At 45.6% G+C, this 18,832-nt stretch overlaps 1 protein-coding gene across 1 annotated transcript in view; it reads right to left on the reverse strand.

Annotated features, from left to right (window-relative positions):
- Positions 1-11,210: 11,210 nt before the first annotated feature.
- The window catches only part of DNAJC8 (DnaJ heat shock protein family (Hsp40) member C8), a 28,155-nt gene continuing 20,533 nt past the window's right edge, over positions 11,211-18,832 (reverse strand). The window contains exons 7-9 of the mRNA XM_043574217.1: positions 14,053-14,144; positions 13,107-13,182; positions 11,211-12,038 (exon numbers count right to left, since the gene is read on the reverse strand). Of these exons, the coding sequence (XP_043430152.1) occupies positions 11,916-12,038; positions 13,107-13,182; positions 14,053-14,144 (291 nt within the window). The 3' untranslated portion in view covers positions 11,211-11,915. The remainder of the gene's footprint in view (positions 12,039-13,106; positions 13,183-14,052; positions 14,145-18,832) is intronic.

Genomic DNA, 18,832 nt, shown 5'->3' on the forward strand with positions numbered 1-18,832 from the left:
GCCCTAGCTCTGCTCCCCAACTCAGATCCTCTTTCCCTGAAGTGGCTTCACCTTCTCAGCCATCCTCCATGCCCCACACGCCATGAGAGACATCAGCCCGGAAGGACCTCCAGGATCAGCCAGCCCCACCCCTCCCACCATCTGACCACAGACTGCAATTTGTGTCAAATTGGATTTGACTCTGGACTTGTGTCAAATCCAGAACTATTTGGCTCGGCCGTGTTTTTCAACAGTCCTTTATTCGTGTTCTTGTGATAGATGTTTCAGGACCTCTTTTGACATGATCAATAAGCAGGGTAGGTAGGCAGGTAGGTAGGTAACATTTTATTCCTCATTTTTTCTCACACCCACATCCATTGTGTTAGCAAATTTGGTCGGTTCTACATATAAACCTGAATCTAATCAAGCCTTGGGGAACACTAGGTAAGGGTATTTGGGACCTGTGTGTACTATCGTTTTTTGGTTTTTTTTTTAAAGTAACCTCTACACCCAACGCGGGGCTCAAACTCACAACCCCGAGAGCAATAGCTGCACACTCCACCGACCGAGCCAGCCTTATACCCCCTCTGTGTACTATCTTTGCAACTTCCCATGAATCTACGATTATTTCAAATTTTTTTTTAATGTTTATTTATTTTGAGGGAGAGAGAGACAGAGTGTGAGAAAGGGAGGGTCCGAGAGAGAGGGAGACACAGAATCCGAAGAAGGCTCCAGGCTCTGAGCTGTTAGCATGGAGCCCGACGCGGGGCTCGAACTCATGAACCATGAGATCATGACCTGAGCCAAAGCTGGACGCTCAACCGACTGAGCCACCCAGGCACCCCAAATCTACGATTATTTCCAAATAAAGGGTTAAAAATAATAACTAAAAATCCACACAAAAGAACACAGTGGAAAGGGACTCAAGAGGAGCATGCTTAAGGAATAATAAAAGTGCTAACAATAATGATCCAATGCTATTTAACACATGGTGGGCATTTACTGTGTTTCAGGTAGTTGTACCCTATGTAATTGCTTTATACATGCTATTGTGTATGTCCTTACCATATTCCTCTGAAGTAGGTGCATTCATCATTATCTCCAATTTAGAGACAAGGAAATTGAGGCAAACAGAAGCTGAGTAGCTTGCCAAAGTCACCCAGCTTATATGTGGCAGAACTAGAATTTGAACCTAGGTAATCTGGCCTCGGAGCCCATTCTAGATCTTAACCACCGTGCTGAAGTGTGAATAAATGGGGACCAGAAAAAAAAATGTTAAGAATAAAATAAAACCATATATCAGGGTACTGAAAAGAGATGCACACTCAAATGGGCAATCTGAGGGAAAAGGGACCACTTAAAGAGGTGAGGGCAGGGCTAGAGAACCAAAAGGAACCCTGTAGTACTCCAAGGCTCCCAAGAGTGGGTGCCTTCACCATCCGAAAGGCTGGAGAGGGAGAAGTTCTGGAACCCAAGGGTAGCTATTTGGAGAGGGCTGCCAGGCAGGAGCTGTGGCCTTGGGTAAGAAGTTGCGGTAATCCCCCGATGACTGATCTCTTGCCAGTGCCTCCCCTTGGACTCCCCCGGAGTCCAACCAGAAGCAAGGGATAAGGGTAACGTAGTCCCTACAAATCAGCCTCCGGAGGCACAGAGTGGGGCGGAGAAGCAAGATCTAGGGGGCAAAACAGAAGATATCCAGGACAGACAGATTTGAGAAAATCAGGGAGAATTTAACATGGACAGAATTTTAGATGATTCTAAGGAATTATTGTTAATTTTATTAAGTGATAATAGTGGCGTGGTTATATAAGAAACTATTCATGTATGTGGAAATATTTGGAAATGAAGTTGCAGGGAATTGCTTTAAAATATTACAGCAAAATAAGAAGAGAGGAAGGAAGGGGAATGAGAAGGATGGAATGGGGGAAAGAGAGAGGAGAAGGAAGGATGGAAAAAGGGAAGGAAGGAAGGAAGGAAGGAAGGAAGGGAAGGAGGGAGGGAGGGAGGAAAATAATGCGGCAAAATATTGAATCTAGGTAATGGGTGTTGAAGCGGGCTGAATAATGACCCTCAAAGGTATCAGGTCCTAATCCTTGGAACATGTAACTGTTACCTTATATGCCAAAGATTTTTCAGGTGTCGTAAAATTAATGCTCCTGAGATGGGGAGATCATCCTGAATAATCCAAATGAGCCTTAATACAATCACAAGTATCTGTATAAGAAAGAAGCTAAGGGAAATTTGATTACAGGCTGAAGAGAAGACAATGCGGCCACAGAGGCGGGGTGACATGGCCACAAGCCAGGAATGCTGGTAGCCACCAGGCACTGGAAAACAGATTCAGTCCTAGAGCCTCTGCAGGGAACACACAGCCCTGCTGACTCCCTACCCGTTGATACTGATTTTGGACTTCTGGCCTCTAGAACTGTTAAGAGAATAAACGTGTGTTTATTGCGGTCATTTGTGACAGCAGCTATAGGAAATGAATACGGGTATATAGAGACTTACGCTTCCCTCTCTTTTTGTGTCTGTTTAAAAACCTTTCTAATAAAGTTGGTGTGGCACACAGCCAAATCATAACGCTACCTGTGAAGTAGTGTTGCCAAGGAAATAGAATCAGCAAGTTCAACCACCAGTTTACCGGAAATACAGAAAAGGACCAGATCATAGGGATACACTCAGCAAACTCAGACAAGAGAAAATGTAAACGACCTGGCCTCCTCAACAAATACATATTTTTAATTTTATTTATTTATTTTGAGAGAGAGAATGATCAGGGGAGGGGCAGAGAGAAAGGGAGAGAGAGGATCCCAAGCAGGCTCCGCACTGTCAGCAACGCCCAATGCGGGGCTCAAACTCACGAACTGTGAGATCATGAGCTGAGCTGAAATCAAGAGTCAGACACCTAACCGACTAAGCCACCCAGGCAGCCCTAAATACATTTAATTTAAACTTTAAATGATAAATAGTTAGATGATAGAGGATAGATAGATAGATAGATAGATAGATAAATGATAGACAGACGTATATAGATGGATGGATGGATCCAAAATCTGACCACTTTGAACCATCTCCAGTGCTTCGGCCCTGGTCCAAGCCACCATCATCCCTCACTAGATGGAGCCCCTCACTGGTCTCCCTTCCACCCTTGCACCCCCTTTAATCTGTTCTCAATACGGCTGTGCAGTTGAACCTTTATACATCAGTCAGATCACATCCTTTCTCCGCTCAAGGAGAAAGGGCCCTGTAAGGCTTGACCTCATCTCCTACTTCTTTCTCCCCACCTTTTAGTCACACTGGCCCTTCTCTTCCACCTCAACACACTGGCACATTCCTGCTTGGAGCTTTTGCACCTCCTGTGCTCTCTGCCTAGAACATTCTTCCCCAGACACTCAGAGTTATTCAAATGCCACTTTCTCAGTGAGGACTTTCCTGATAACCCCAATAAATTGCAGCCATCCCCCAGCATGCCCTAGGCCCCTACCCTGCTTTCTTTTCCTCCACAGCACTTATCTAACACACTATATATTTTAGTTGTTTACTTTGCTCATTATCTGACTCTCAACTAAATTGTAAGTTCCTTGAGAGCAGGAATTTATTTGTAGATACTGATGCAAATCATCGGCAATTCATTAGGGAAAAAATAATAATAAAATTAGATCCTTATCTCACACTATGCCCAGAATTAAATTCCAACTGGCATAAAGACCTAATTATGAAAAGCAAAATACAAAGAGTTTTGGGGGGAAAAAAGTAGAGGAAAATATCTTTATGATATAAGGGTCAAGGAAAAATTTTTTTAATTGAGACAGAAATTATAAATACCAAAGAAAAGTTGGATAAATATGACCACATAAAGTTTAAAACTGTGTACATCAAAACAAAACAAAACTGTGTACATCAAAAAATAAGATAAAAAGAGGAAGACACAAGTCACAGACCCGTAGAAAATATTTGCAATACATGTAACAAAGGATTTTCAAGCATAATATAAAATAAATTCCTTCAAATCAGTAACTTAGAGACAAGACCAATAGAAAAATGGGTCAAGAAAGGAGGAGGCAATAGACAGAAGAAAAAGCCTGAATGACTACGAAACATAAAATACAATCAGCAGGAGTAACTGGGTGGCTCAGTCAATTAAGCGTCTGCCTTCGGCTCCGCTCACGATCGCATAGTTCATGACTTTGGGCCCTGCATCGGGCTCTGCACTGAGAGTGAGGAGCCCACGTGGGATTCTCTCTCTCTCTCCCTCTCTCTGACTGTCCCCCATGCACGTGGGCATGCATGTGAGTGCCCCCCCCTCTCTCTAAATAGATGAAAAAACTTAAAAAATATATATGATCAGCATTCCAGGCAATCAGGAGTTCAGATTAAAACAGCCAACCACCAGATTGGAAAAAATTAAAGTCTGCCAATTCCAAGTATCAGGGAGGATGTTAGAACAACGGAAACTCTCATTGTGCTGCTAAAAAGATAGTACAAAAGGCACTACATCTTGGAAATTGACTTTATAATAAAGTTGAAAATATGCACATCCTTCCTAGGTATACACCAGAAATATTAATATTTCCTGTATACAAGGAAACGTATATTTGCATGTTTTCGCGATACAATCCGGTGCATGTGTTAAAGTGAACAGAGCCACATATAACAACACGAACAATAAACAAATAAAGCGAGGATAAATAGAGCATGATACTATTTCTTAAAACTACGACTGCCGGTGGACACAATACATATGCATTGATACAGAAAAACAAATCCAGGATATGATTAGCTCTGGCGAGGGAGGGAGAGGGCAGGACTGGTGAGGTACACAGGGGGCTATTACACCTGTATGGTCTGTTTAATTGGCGGCAGGTGCAAAGGTGTTTGTCATATTTATGCATACAAGTCAAGAAACAGGCCCCATCATATATGGAGATTTACCGGAAGGTTACAGCGATTAAGACAGATGTTATAAGCACACAGGCAGATAATTAGTGCCAATGAACAGACTAGAGAAAGAGTCTCTGGAGGCAGGGATTACCACAAAACCAGAGACCTCTGGGAGCCAAAAAGTAACTTGGGCAGTATGTTCCTGCTGAGACCCCTTTCTGGGATGCCAGCCCTAATGCCCGGCGGCCCTGAGTTCTCCTTCCTCCTCACTATGACCTCAGTTTCTCTCTCTGCTTCTCTCTGGCGCTCCTGAGCACGTGCGCCATCTCTTATTCTCCCTCAGACTTTGGGAGTTGGAGTCCCACCCTGCCATTCAACAACTGGGCCGCCCGAGCCTCAGATTCTTCATCTATAAAGCGAGGACGGCACCACTAGGCTCACACGGGGATCAGGTCTGCTAAGGACAGACACGTATGGGCAGCTGGTCCCCATTCTCCTCTTTCCTCTTCCTCCTCTTCCCCCATGTCCTCTCCTTCCCTGGTCAGGCTGAGTCCCACCTGCTTTCACTCTCCAGCCTGGGCCTACCTGCAACAGCACACCCGCTCCCCTCCCCCGGACGGCCTCACCGCCTCACCACACACCTTGCACTGGATCTGAAAGGAAGCCTCAGGGCGGGTGGCCAGGGCCCTCAAGGGTTCAATCTATTGAATCTTGAACTTGCTTATTTGCTACCTCTTTAAAGTATGGAAAAAAATTCATTAAAAATAAAAAGAAGTAGACTCTGGGGTCAGACTTACCTATGTCTAAATTCCGTTGTTTTCTCCTGGCTGTGGGATATTGGGCAAGTTTCTTAACCTCTCTGAGCCTATTTATAGCAAAACATAGCTTTAAAACAAGAATAATAGTATATACTTCATAAAGGAAGTGCATAATGAAATAATGCTTGTAAAAGCATTGGGTATGATCTTTGACCCACAGTGGTCATGTGATGAATGCTAGCTAGCTTTTTTTTTTTTTTTTTTTTAATACCAGCTTCTGCGGAGTCCCAGCGTCATCAGGAAGCAGCACTCTGACAGCTAGGACAGTGGCTTCTCCCATCATGCTCCATGATGTGGCCAGGACCCCTAGCATTTTTTTCCCACCCCACTCATCCCCTCCACGATGCACAAGCAGGACCCATGGTAGAAAGTTAAAAGTGGGGACGGTCCCAGCCCCTGTTCCAGCTAAGCAGCAACACCCAAACGTCCTGGGGACCTGTCTGGGGATGACGAGAGTTTCTGTGATATGTACATGTGGTTGCATTGATGTGTGTGTTCGTGTGTGTAGGAGGGATGTTTGTGTGTCTGTGTGGAGTAGGTTTCTTTGTAGCAAGTGAGCAGGGGGTCTTTCGTCTCTGGGCTTGTTGTGTCCTGCAAGGATTCACGTGTTGTGTCTGCCAGTGCTGACGTCCCTGTTGTGTGTCTGCAAAGATGTGTGTTGCATCCTGTGGCCAACAATATACATCATATGAGGGGCAACTGTCAATTGTGACCCTTTGCATATTGCGCGTAGTGAAGGGTCATGGGTTCTTTCATGATGTTAAGGGCCTGCTGTGTGTTACGTATTTGTGAAGGGCCATGAACTAGGTCTGTGGGTGATGAGGGTCTGTTCTGTGTGATACGTGTGAATGCTACATCTGTTGACGATTGGGTGTTAAATGTCTACGAGGAATGAAAGGATGTGTGCTGTGTGGTGACAAAAGAAAGTTGTGTGTTTATTGGGGATGTGCCGGTGGGAGAAAAGTCAGGCATAACCAAGCTCTGCGGACCCCTCCAGAGCCTGAACAGCCTCACAGATTCCACGGGGCAGCCAGACAAAGCAGGCAAACCTGGCCCTCTCACCCAGGTCACCAGACTCTTACCTGAGAAACAGCAGAAACGGTGGTCTAGGGGGTGACAACAAAGCTGAGGAAAAGCTGGAGGGCACTGAAAGCATGTTTCCTGGTCGGTTTCTCGGAGAACCCAGGAAGTGGGGTAGAGAGTAGGGAGGAAGCAGAACCTAAGTACGTGACTCACTTTACGCTCCAATCCCCATTCAACAGCTGAATAAAGAATTAGGGGAGGCCTGCCTGCAGGCTCCGCTGGGCAGGGCATAATGCAAGGAAGACAACTCCTTGGGTGGGGCCCCAACCCCAAAGACACTGGGAATACCCACGTCTAGCCAGGGAATCTCTCTGTATGTCAGCTCAGCCAACAACATGGGGCTGGTCCATCCAATGTGAAGCGCCTCTGGGAGTAAGGGTTGGGCTTGGGCTGGCAGAGAAGGAATTGGGTCCCTTGACTGTCCCCTGACCTCCATGCCTTTATTCATGCTTCCCTCGCTCTCTCTGCCTGGCTGCCTACTGATCACTCTTTAAGACTGCTCTGGGGGCACGTGGGTGGCTCAGTGGGCTGAGCATCCATCTCTGGCTCGGGTCATGATCTCATGGTTCGCGAGTTTGAGCCCCACATCAGGCTCACTGCTGTCAGTGCAGGGCCCGCTTCTGATCCCCTGTCCCCCTCTCTCTCTGCTCCTCCCCCACCATTCCCCGACTCGTGCCCTCTCTCAAAAATACGTAAACCTTAAAAGGAAAAAAAAAAAAAAAAAGATCCAGCTGCCTCTCCTCAACCTGAATCCATCATAGTTTTCAGGGAGACCAGAAACTGTCTTTTCACCAAGCTTCCCAGGTGTTCTCAATTCTCTGCTCTTTCACTGAATGGCTTAGAGCAGTCACATCGGACAAGAGGGCCAAGGATCACTACCCACTGTGCACAGCCCTGTGCCAGGCATCTGTTTTCCCTGACCTCCTTAACCCTCAGGGCAACAAGTTTAAGAGAAGAGGAAGCAGAGGCTCGGAGAAGGTTCAAGGCAACAGTCTCTGATGCCACATACGGACGGGCCTGTTGCCTCCACTTACAAGGTTGGTTCTTTTTTTTTTTTTTTTTTTTTAATGTTTATTTATTTTTGAGACAGGAGTGACACAGCACGAGCAGGCGAGGGGCAGAGAGAGAGGGAGACACAGAATCCAAAGCGGGCTCCAGGCTCTGAGCAGTCAGCACAGGGCCCGAATCGGGGCTCGAACTCACAAGCTGTGAGATCGTGACCTGAGCTGAAGTCGGATGCCCAACCCACTGAGCCACCCAGGCACCTCGGTTCTTTTTACAATAAACAGAATCTCACTAGAATTCATAGGACAGGAATGAAGAAAGTATTTTTACCCTCCTTTTACCAAAGAGGAGGAAGCTAAAGCCCAGAAGGGGGAAGTGGGGTGCCAGGATTTACAAAGCTTAGTGGAAGAGCAGACACTTGATAAGGTGGCTCCAAGCCCTTTCTGTGCTCACGCCTCATCACTCAGGGTCAGACGTCGCCATGTTTCTCAGGTGCATGAGAAGCACGGACAACTTCAGCAAGGGGGTAGATGAACCAGATTGCGCCAGGATGGATGGGGGAGGGGGTGGGGGGAGGGAGGGACCAGAGAGGCAAATCCTGCTTCACTGAACTTCCACCCTCAGTGCAAGCCCGGACTCATCCTCGGCCTCCCCCGCTCTTACTCCTCCCTCCACTGGGGCCCTAGGGAAGCGAGAGGGGCCAGGAGGCGGGGCCTGGCTGAGGCCACAGCCACTGGGGTGAGGTGCGGTGGGGTGAGGTGGGAGCGTTTCGGTGACTGGACCACCAAAGGCAATGATTGACGCTTTAGGTGGTCACACTTCCTCTTAAAAGGGACTATTCCCAGTCTACGCATCCGGAAGCTGAGGCTCAGAGTTGAACCCCAAATGCCAGATTTCTAACCGTGCCTGTCTGGCTCCTCCGTTTCCCCTCTGCCCTAGGTGGCCCCACAGGCAGCAGTGACCTGCACAGTGGGGGAGGTGGGGGCAGTGGCTCTTTGCTCCCTTTTTCACAGCAAACCACAGGAGCGAAGTGCCTCAGCCGGTCTTTCATTCTCTCCGGGCCCTGCCGCTCCTCCAGTGAGCCTTTCCTGCCCAAAGACGCTCTTGACCTGCTCACAGATGAAGAGGCTGGAGAAGCTGTCACAGCCACAGCCCTGCCCTGGAGGCATCTTGGCTAACACTGTCTCTATCCAATGCCCAAAGCACTTCCCTCTGGGTGGGTGGGGGGGGTCATCACTGAAACAATTGCTCTGAACATGCTTATGGGAATGGGCTGGGATCTTGGCAGATCTTCCAGTGGGTCTGTGGCTACAATGTGCCAGAAAGGAAATGGGAAGGCTTTAGTCCATCTGGGAAAATAGGATGTCATGGCTGAAACCCAAATTTCTTAATAGGACTTTCTGATGTCCCTGGTCTCATTTCACCTCACTTCTGTTTCCAAACATGGCATCAGTTACCTCTGGGTCTTTGCACACACCGTTCCCTCCAACTGAAACATCTTTCAAGTCCCACCCGACCTGTGATGGAAACTTAGTGGTCCCTCACAGTCAGTCTCCCTTACTTCCTTCCTTGCCAACAAAACTTTCCTAGAAATAGTAGGTGTTCAGCCCCAAGGGACAAGACCTGGTCTGTGGCCTGCCCATTCTCCCTTGCTGTTTTCCCACATTTACAGCTAGAGGCGGCCTCGTGGCCCATCTTCTAGAAAACGACATCTTTTAGGGAAATTTTTGCTTCCTGGATGACTTCTTTCCGCTTGGCAACTGGAATGAGGCGTGGAGCTACATATTCTTCTATGAAGATTCTGCGACAATAAGATGACAAGCCCTCCCGAGAGGATGGAGGGGAAGCATAGTAAGAGCCCGGTTCCTTGGTAGCACTCTTGAGCCCGGTACTGAAACTGCCGGCCGTCAGACTTCCGTGAGCAAAATATACCCCTATTTGTTTATGCTAGTTATTCTTTTCAGCTGAAAACATTCCTGATGCATCAGCCTCTGGGTTCCAACTTTAAAAACATCACTTCCTCTAGGAAACATGCCTTTGCTCAAGCACAGGATCAAGGGGACCCCTCCTGCGTCCTTGAGCAGTGGACGCATTGTGCCTCTCATGATCTTTGCAGTCGCCCGCTCATCCATGTGCCCCAGCAGACTGTGGTAGGCAGCAGGGCCCCACGGTGTTCACCATTTTATTCCTAAGCCAGCATATCTGTCGAATGCGTAAGACTGGGCCTGGCCCTCACAAGCCTGCAAAAACAGTTGAAGTGTGACAACGGCATAACCTCTAAGGCAGGTGTGGGAATTTACACACACATCCCGGAAAGAGACAGGTAGCACTTTGCCTGTAGAAGAGATGGCTGCTGTCCCCTGCACAGGACCGTCTGCATCACCTCATGACACGTATCACTCTGCGGCATGATGGAACATTTCTCCCTCTCTGCCTTGGCCCACTTTCAGCCAGAGCCACATCCACCCACATCCTGTGCACAGATTCGTCCGTGGTTTGGACTGCTCAGCCGCACTTGGAAGGGCAGCGAGACACCCAGGCTTTTGTCCCCTCCCACAGGGAAGTAAATCTAACGTGCGGTATCTCTTTATACTACAAGACAGTGTGCCTTTGTGTTTATTGTACCTCTTTCCTTGTCTATAAAACATTGCTCAGGCGTACCTGGCTGTTTCAGTCGGAAGAGGATGAGGCTCTTGATCTCAGGGTTTAGAGTTCAAGTCCCGTGTGGGATGCATAAATTACTCAAAATAGGGGCGCCTGGGTGGCTCAGTCGGTTAAGCGTCCGACTTTGGCTCAGGTCATGATCTCACAGTCCGCGTCGGGCTCTGTGCTGACAGCTCGGACCCTGCAGCCTGCTTCAGATTCTGTGTCTCCCTCTCTCTCTGCCCTTCCCTCATTCACACTCTCTCTCTCTTTCCAAAATAAATAAACATTAAAAAATTCAAAAGAAATTACTTAAATAAAACTTAAATTTTCAAAATAAAATTTAAAAATGAAACACTGTGCGAAATCTAGTTAATTGTCACCCAGTTTCTCCTATCTTCACATTTTAGGTGTCCTCTATTTCCCACCGCACATCCCTCGCAAGGGCTGATCCTGTCTCTCATAACCTGCAGGACGTTTGAGTATACACTGTGAGCTGGGTGCTTTCACACGTTATTTCACTCAATCCCTAAAATATCAGTATCTTCATTTTACACACAACAGTAATACTGGCAACACCCTCTGAGCACTGTGGTAGCTACCTTATATGTGCCACGGCAAAGCCTCGTAAAGGCTGCCACGGCTATTCTATATTCCCATTCTGTACATGAAGAAACTAAGGTTCAGCAATTAAGTGGTAGGGAGCAGGTGAGGAGCGGGTCTGTCGAACTCCAAAGCATTTCAGAGTTGGGCCAACGGACCCACCCCTGGAATAATACCTAAGGAAGAGTACATCGATGGTTAGGGTATAAAAATTTATTACATATACAGAATATTACCACTAACGAATGCAGACAGGCTAGGACAGAATGGTGGTGGGTGGAAGATGGCTAGCTCTTTGGAAAGTGAACAGGTTTGGGTGGCTCGGAGCCTCATGCCACACGGAAAGATCAGTCAGAAGGGAGAGCACATGCCACACACTGTCGGGAGGTCAGGGCATCGAGTGACTGTTCTGTGTGCCCACCGCCTTCCCTGTCTGATCTGGGGCTTCGAAGGATGCCACGCCCAGAAGCAAGCAACTGAAGCAGAGGGGATTCCTAAGGTGGCCCAGGCTTGTCTCTGAAGTCACGGCAACACCATTTTAAGCAATATGTTTAATTGGATGATTTCCACAAACTATACACGAGGTTTCTAACCATCACAATTCAGTGAAGTACAAAACATTAAGTTACGGGCTGTGGGAAGAGAAGGCGGCACCCATGGTGGCCCCTTCCAATCCTGGTTGGTCTAGGGGTGGGGGTGGGGAAAGGTTTCATTTTAAACTGAGCCCCTCATTTCAATGTACAAAAGAATTACTCTGATCGATATTAAATTGTATTGAAAACAAAATGGACTAAAAAGCAACTACTACTCTATGTTGGGGTGGAAATGGGAAGAGAGAATGAGTCCTTCGAAGCAGGAGGGGAGACAGTCGGGGGAAGGTTCTGTGGCCGTGACCCTAGGTGGTCACTCACGCTGCTCCATTTTTACTTTCGGTGGTCTCAGGAAGGTCCGATTTTTCTTCTCTTTCTTCCCCTTTGTATTTGCTTGGAAGTTCCGCCAGCTGTCCACACGACCATCTCGACTTTCCTAAGCACAAAAGAGGTTTGGGGCGAGGAAACTAGCTGACGAAAAGGGCCTGAACCTGCTCTGCCATCCCTGCAGCCCAGCCCTGCTCAAGCCCTCTGGAATAATCCAAAAATAGAACAGAGCAGAGCCTTTCTTCACGCTTCCATAAGCCCACGGAAAGTGGCATCCCACCCCCAGAAGGCACGATCAGCTATAGGCAGGAAGAGGAGGGCAAAATGTGTAATACTCATCACAACATTTGCCGGAGATCGCAGGGCTAGATACTTAGCATGTGCTATTTCTAACCCTCACAAAAAGCTGCCCATAGTATGTAAAGTGCCACCACCATTTCACATCTGAACACACCAAGGCTCAGGGGTTAGATCACTTTCTCAAAGCCGTATGGACAGCCAGCAGCAGAGCTGCTCTTTCCACTGAACCTTCCTTCTGCCCCGCAAAACTTGGATGGAGGCTCAAAGCCAGCACAAGGCCTAGCCAGTGATGCCGGGAGGGCCTCCAGGGTCTCTCTCCTGCGTATCAAGAGCCCTATTCATTTCCTCTCTCTGCATATATGCAGGGAGACAGAAACAAAGTCATCAACTCTGGTTAGCCAATCCCTAGCCTAAGACCTAAATGTTACAGAAGAAAAGACATCAGATGTTGCTCAACTGAGGAAACTGGCTGAGCACCTGAAGAATGTAACTAGGGTGTTAAAGAGGAATCAAGTTTAAAAGCCAGGACATCAGGGTCACAAGAACCTCAGTTTTTGCTAGCAGACCTCTAAGAACGGGGCTACTCCATGATTACCCCTAAACTAAACGTGCAAAGCATTTTTCTTGAGCCCACTTGGCAGCTGTGCCTTCCATAATCTCTAACCCTTCAGGGATCCTCCTTGCTCCCACCAAGGCTACAGAGCATACAGGCAGCTGAGCTAGGCCTCATTCTCCAAAGCTCCTGCTCTTCCCCACGAATTCCCTTTCCCTGACTGTCTGCCCCAGTCAGTTCTGGCAATGCCCCAGGAACCAAGTTTCCACACGGGGAAGTTTTCTTACTCTGGAATGAGAATCCCTGGCCACCTTGGAAACTTACCTCAAAGTTTTTCTGCCACTCCCTTTCTCGTTTGGCTTTTTCTTGAGCTTCAATCTCTTCTTCCCTTTGTCGCTTCCTAGGAAGAAAACCAGACCAGAGTATTGATATGATACCTAGAGACTCTATTAACCATAAAAGTTAAGTCATCTCCCCACAGAAACAAGTATATCAAGTAAATCAATTCCAAGTATATCAAGTAAACCTAATTGCAGATTAGAACATGGGCAAGAACTACAGGGCAAGATACAAACATCCCTGTTACACAGACGGACACATATGGTTACCAAGGCCCAGCCAACAATAATCGTAAGTTACGGGCTCAGTCCAAAAGTTCCAGGCTCAGTCCGTGACAAAGCTATCTCAAGAACCCAGGTGACCCTACTTCAGTACAACGACGATTATAATAGCAGAGGTTCTTACAAGAGGATCTCTGGACAAAACCCAATCCCAAAACAAGAACATTTCACACAGCCTCAACTACCAAAACGTAGTTACTGCTAAACACTAATAAACACTACAAAATACGTAAATTCACCTCAAGATTTCTGAAAAGCCAGGGAAATCATACTTTGGGACAATAAGTATTTTGTAAGTGATTACACTGTTCAATAAATACTACATACTCACCAAAGCTGCAGCCACTAGTCACACAAACGGTTCTGGCCTCTGCCTATTTAACCCCAAGAAATCAGGAAGAAAACATATAGCACTCTTGATTAACAACTCCCTGAGGATAGGTCTATTCAATTTCCCAAAAGTCAGAGAGAATTTCTTACCCTAAAGATTCAAAAGTTTGGCTGTTTCAGATAACTGTTTTAGACAGTCTCTTAAACGATACACTACATCATTCCTTGATTCGAAAAACTCTTCATGAGGAAAATCCCCAAAGACCAATTTTGGTTAATCTAGGTATTTAGATGGATTAAACAAATATTCTGATGTATACCTTTCATGCATCTCTTTGGCTTCTCTCTCTTTCCTTTTAATTTCCAGCTCAGCAAAGAGTTTCATGGTCTGTTTATATACTGCTTGTTTGAACTACAAGAAAATTAAGAAAAAAAGAAAATAAAAGCATTTTACCAGCAACTTGAATCAAGCACTTTTAGATGGCGTCAAGATAAAAGCAGATGTGAACCAGCAAGGAAGAAAGATTTCAGAGAGAACTGCTTAATGATGCTCTCTCCTGAGAGATAAATAACATAACCACCCATGAAAATTTTCCACTTTCACCATGCAGATGATACACAGGAAACTTGCTCTGCTAAAAAGCACGAAAAAGAAAAAAATTCGACTTGTTTATCATAACCATGTTGGAGGGCCCTTTCCTCCAAAGAACTCTGAAAAAATAACTTTCTTTCTTTTCACAAATATTTCATCGTTACTCTGTGCTAGGCCCCCAGCCAGGTACTATTAGTTGCTATCAAGCAGACCAGTCTCAGGAGTCTACTAACTATGGCAGGGCCACTGACGCTATTAGCTGTGTGTCCTCCACCACCCCATTATCCGTTCTCCTTCCACGTAAAGCCCCTTATCTTTAGGTATCTGGTCACCCACTGTAAAAGCCCATCCTTCCTAGGCTTCCTTGAAGCTAGGTGTGGCCATGGAGCTTAGCCTCCAGCCAACAGAACGTAAGGAGAAACGATGCAGCAATTTCCCAGAATGTTCTTACAGGGAGTACGCTTGTCCCTCCTTGCCACCTTCCTCTATTCTATTTGGTACTTGGGTGAGGTGATGACACACCCAGGACCGTGAGGACGGGGGCAACATCCTTGTTGGCAGAGCCACAGAGAGGAGAATGAGTCCTTGGATAACACATGGTCCAGGGCTGCCATACCAGGAGCCATCTTCCCAAAGACTATATTAGACACGACAGAAAACAAATCACGGTCTTGTTCAAACCACCATCGTTTTGGGTCTCAGTTGTACACAGCTAAACTTACATTCTACTTAATACGCAGACAGAAAAAAAAGACACAACGTGAGACAGAAAACAGAACTCGATCTTTAAAATGTTTTTTCTTCAAAATATAAAGTATTTTAAATATACAAAGAAAAATAGAAAGTAACCCATCATGCAGATTTCATAGAACCTATATCCTAAAATCAGAGACACTGGAGCAAAGAGTAATGTGCAGAGAAAAAGGGAGGTAAAGGAATCCCAAAATCTGTCACTTCTTTCTAATACTGTTATCTGCCAGGCACTGCTCAACAAAAGCAATACTGACAACCCCAGTCCCTGATAAGGACAAACATCAAATGAGTGAAGGAGTCAGTCAGTCAATCAGAATGAATATTTCAGTATCTTAAAAAGTCCAAACTTTCTTGGATGGACAGTTACTGATTTTGAATATTTTATATTCTTTGGCTTTTTCCAAATTTTTTATCATTAGTATGTGTTCTTATATAATCAGGAAAAAAACAAGACAACTTAAAAAAGTTATTAGGGTTCTTGGGGCAGCTGGGTGGCTCAGTCGGTTAAGCGTCTGACTCTTGATTTCAGCTCAGGTCATAATCTCATGGCTCATGAGGTAAGAGCCCCAAGTTGGGCCCTGTGCTGACAGTGCAGAGCCTGATTGGGATTCTCTCTCTCTCCCTCTCTCTTTGCCCGCCCCCCCCCCCACAAAAAATAAACATTAAAAAAAAAAATCCTCAGGGTGCCTGGGTAGCTCAGTTGGTTAAGCATCCGACTCTTGGTTTCCTTGGTTTCCGCTCAGGCCATGATGTCGCAGTTTGTGAGGTCGAGCCCTGCACTGGGCTCTGTCCTGGCAGAACAGAGCCTGCTTGGGATTCTCTCTCTCCCCTTCTCTCTCTGCCTCTCCCCTCTGCTTGTGCTCTCTCTCTCTCAAAATAAATAAATAAAACTTAAAAATAAAACAAAAAAAAAACCCCTTGCTTTAAAAAAAAAATCCTTTAAATAAATAAAATTTATTTTAGAAAATGTCAGCATTCTTTATTTTTTTTAATGTTTATTTATTTTCAAGAGAGAGAGCGCAAGCGGGGAAGGAGCAGAGAGAGAGGGAGACACAGAATCCAAAGTAGGCTCTAGGCTCTGAGCTGTCAGCACAGAGCCCGATGTGGGGCCCAAACTCACGAAATGCAAGATCATGAACTGAGCTGAAGTTGGACGCTTAACCAACTTGCCACCCAGGTACCCCTTTTAATTTTTTTTTTTTAATGTTTTATTTATTTTCTGAGAGGGAGAACGTAAGCAGGGTAGGAGCAGAGAGAGGGGGTACAAAGGATCTGAAGCAGGCTTTGTGCTGACAGGCTGACAGCAGCGAGCCCGACGTGGGGCTTGAACTCACAACAATGAGATCATGACATGAGCTGAAATTGGATGCTCAACCAACTGAGCTACCCGGGTGCCCCCAAAATTAGGGCTCTAAACAACTTAAAGGACCAAGGAGTATTTTTAAGAGAGTCTTCAGAAAAGACCAAAGAGGGGCACCTGGGTGGCTCAGTTGGTTAAGCACTGGACTCTGGATTTTGGCTCAGGTCATGATCTCATAGTTGTGAGAGAGCCCCGAGTTGAGTTCCATATAGGGTGTGGAGACTGCTTAAGATTCTCTCTCCCCCTCCTCCCTCTGCATGCACATGTTTCCTCTCTCTAAAAAAAAAAGGGGGGGGGGCACCTGGGTGGCTCAGTTGGTTAAGCGTCCGACTTCAGCTCAGGTCACGATCTCACGGTCCGTGAGTTCGAGCCCCGCGTCGGGCTCTGGGCTGATGGCTCGGAGCCTGGAGCCTGTTTCCGATTCTGTGTCTCCCTCTCTCTCTGCCCCTCCCCCATTCATGCTCTGTCTCTCTCTGTCCCAAAAATAAATAAACGTTAAAAAAAAAATTTTTTTTTAATAAAAATAAAAATTAAAAAAAAAAAAAAAAAAAAGAAGGAGGAGGAAAGGAAAGGAAAAAGAAAAAAAGAAAAGACCAAAGAGGATAACTGTAGAGAAAGGAAGAGAAAGGAAGATTGAGGAAATGAAGAGAAAAAACTAAAATACAGGGACAGAGTACACCCAAAACAGATGGCTAGTGCAAAAGGTGACCGACTTAACAGTTCTCAAGCAGAAGATGGGGCCAGTCACTGTCAGGAAAATCACTGAAGCAAGAATTGTAAGCAAGTTTCCGTAGCAAGACATCTCTTGTATAAGTCTTTTTTTTTTTTTTTTTAAGCTTATTTATTTATTTTGAGAGAGAGAGAGAATGAGGTAGGGGCAGCGAGAGAGTGAGAGAATCCCAAGCAGGCTCTACACTGTCAGTACAGAGCCCAATGTGGGACTCAAACTCACGAACCGTGAGATCATGACCTAAGCCAAAATCAAGAGTCAGATGCTTAACCTACTGAGCCACCCAGAAGCCCCTATAAATCTTTAAAAACAAGATAAGTACATGGTGACTTACTTACTGACCTAAATTGAAGCAAGATTAAGATGACTTTGAATTTTTCAGGCTAGGAAGGCAATCAGACACAAATATCTAAGTAGAATCTCTCGCTCAACTAATCTCCACTAATGAGCTCAATGGATGAAGCAATGCTGTTTCTCTGTAAATTATTACCTGAAGCACAATGAGCACTCATAGCTGGTGGAAAGCCGTTTACTAGCTGTTTAGAGTCACTTGTGGTTGCTCCCAAAGTGGTTTATGACAGTTGCAATTACTACCATACTTATGAGATTTAAATATCACAGAAAAATTTTTTTAATGTTTTTTTATTATTTTAAGAAAGAGAGAGACAGAGGTGAGTGGGGGATGGGCCGAGAGAGAGGGAGACACAGAATCTGAAGCAGGCTCCAGACTCTGAGCTTTCAGCACAGAGCCCAATGCGGGGCTTGAACTCACGGATCACGAGATCATGACCTGAGCGAAAGTCCAATGCTTAACCAACTGAACCACCCAGGCGCCCCTACCACAGAAACTGATGAATGTGGTTATACAAATAAATGCTTGTGGTATCTTTTTAAACTAAGTGAAATGCTTTAGAAACATTCAATAAAAATAAGTCCCTAAAAATATTGCTGTTGAATTAGATACAGGAGAGACATCTGGAAAAGACTGAAAAATGAATCCTCTGGGTGGGCTTGCAGTTTTGAAGGCCTTAGCCTGCTGCGGCCTCTCTTACCCAGCAAAGCAATAAAGCTATTATTCTTCTTTATCCCGTCCAAAAAACCCAAAGTCCCCAAAATCAAAAAACAATAAATCATATATAGCTAGGATTTTCCTCTTGGTTTGTTTCACAAATACCTAAGTTTTCAACATACTTCAAAAAACATTAAAAGTAGAAACTGTATGTGTGAGCCCCACATCGGGCTCTCTGCTGACAGCTCAGAGCCTGGAGCCTGCTTCAGATTCTGTGTCTCCCTCTCTGCCCCTTCCCTGCTCGTGCACACACATGTGCATGCACACTCTCTCTCTCTCTCAAAAACAAATAAAACATTTAAAAAAAAAAAGTAGAAACTACGGATAATGCTTGGTATGTATGTTTTATACAGTGAAGTCAACTGCAAACTCCAATCAGCAGACACACACTCAAAGAAAAAGCCATAGTCCTATGGTTTAAAAAAAAAAAAAAAAAGTGAAGCTTAAAGAAAGGTGAATGGACATACATTTAAATACTTTAAATTAAAACCAAATGTTTCTAGCATGTATGCACCATTTTTTAGGCTTCCTTCTCTTTAACCCACCAATCAATGAACTCAATCACATGAGATAAGGTGGTTTTTCACATATTTCAC

This window comes from Prionailurus bengalensis, chromosome C1 (genome assembly GCF_016509475.1).
Source record: "Prionailurus bengalensis isolate Pbe53 chromosome C1, Fcat_Pben_1.1_paternal_pri, whole genome shotgun sequence".
Taxonomy (NCBI): domain Eukaryota; kingdom Metazoa; phylum Chordata; class Mammalia; order Carnivora; family Felidae; genus Prionailurus; species Prionailurus bengalensis.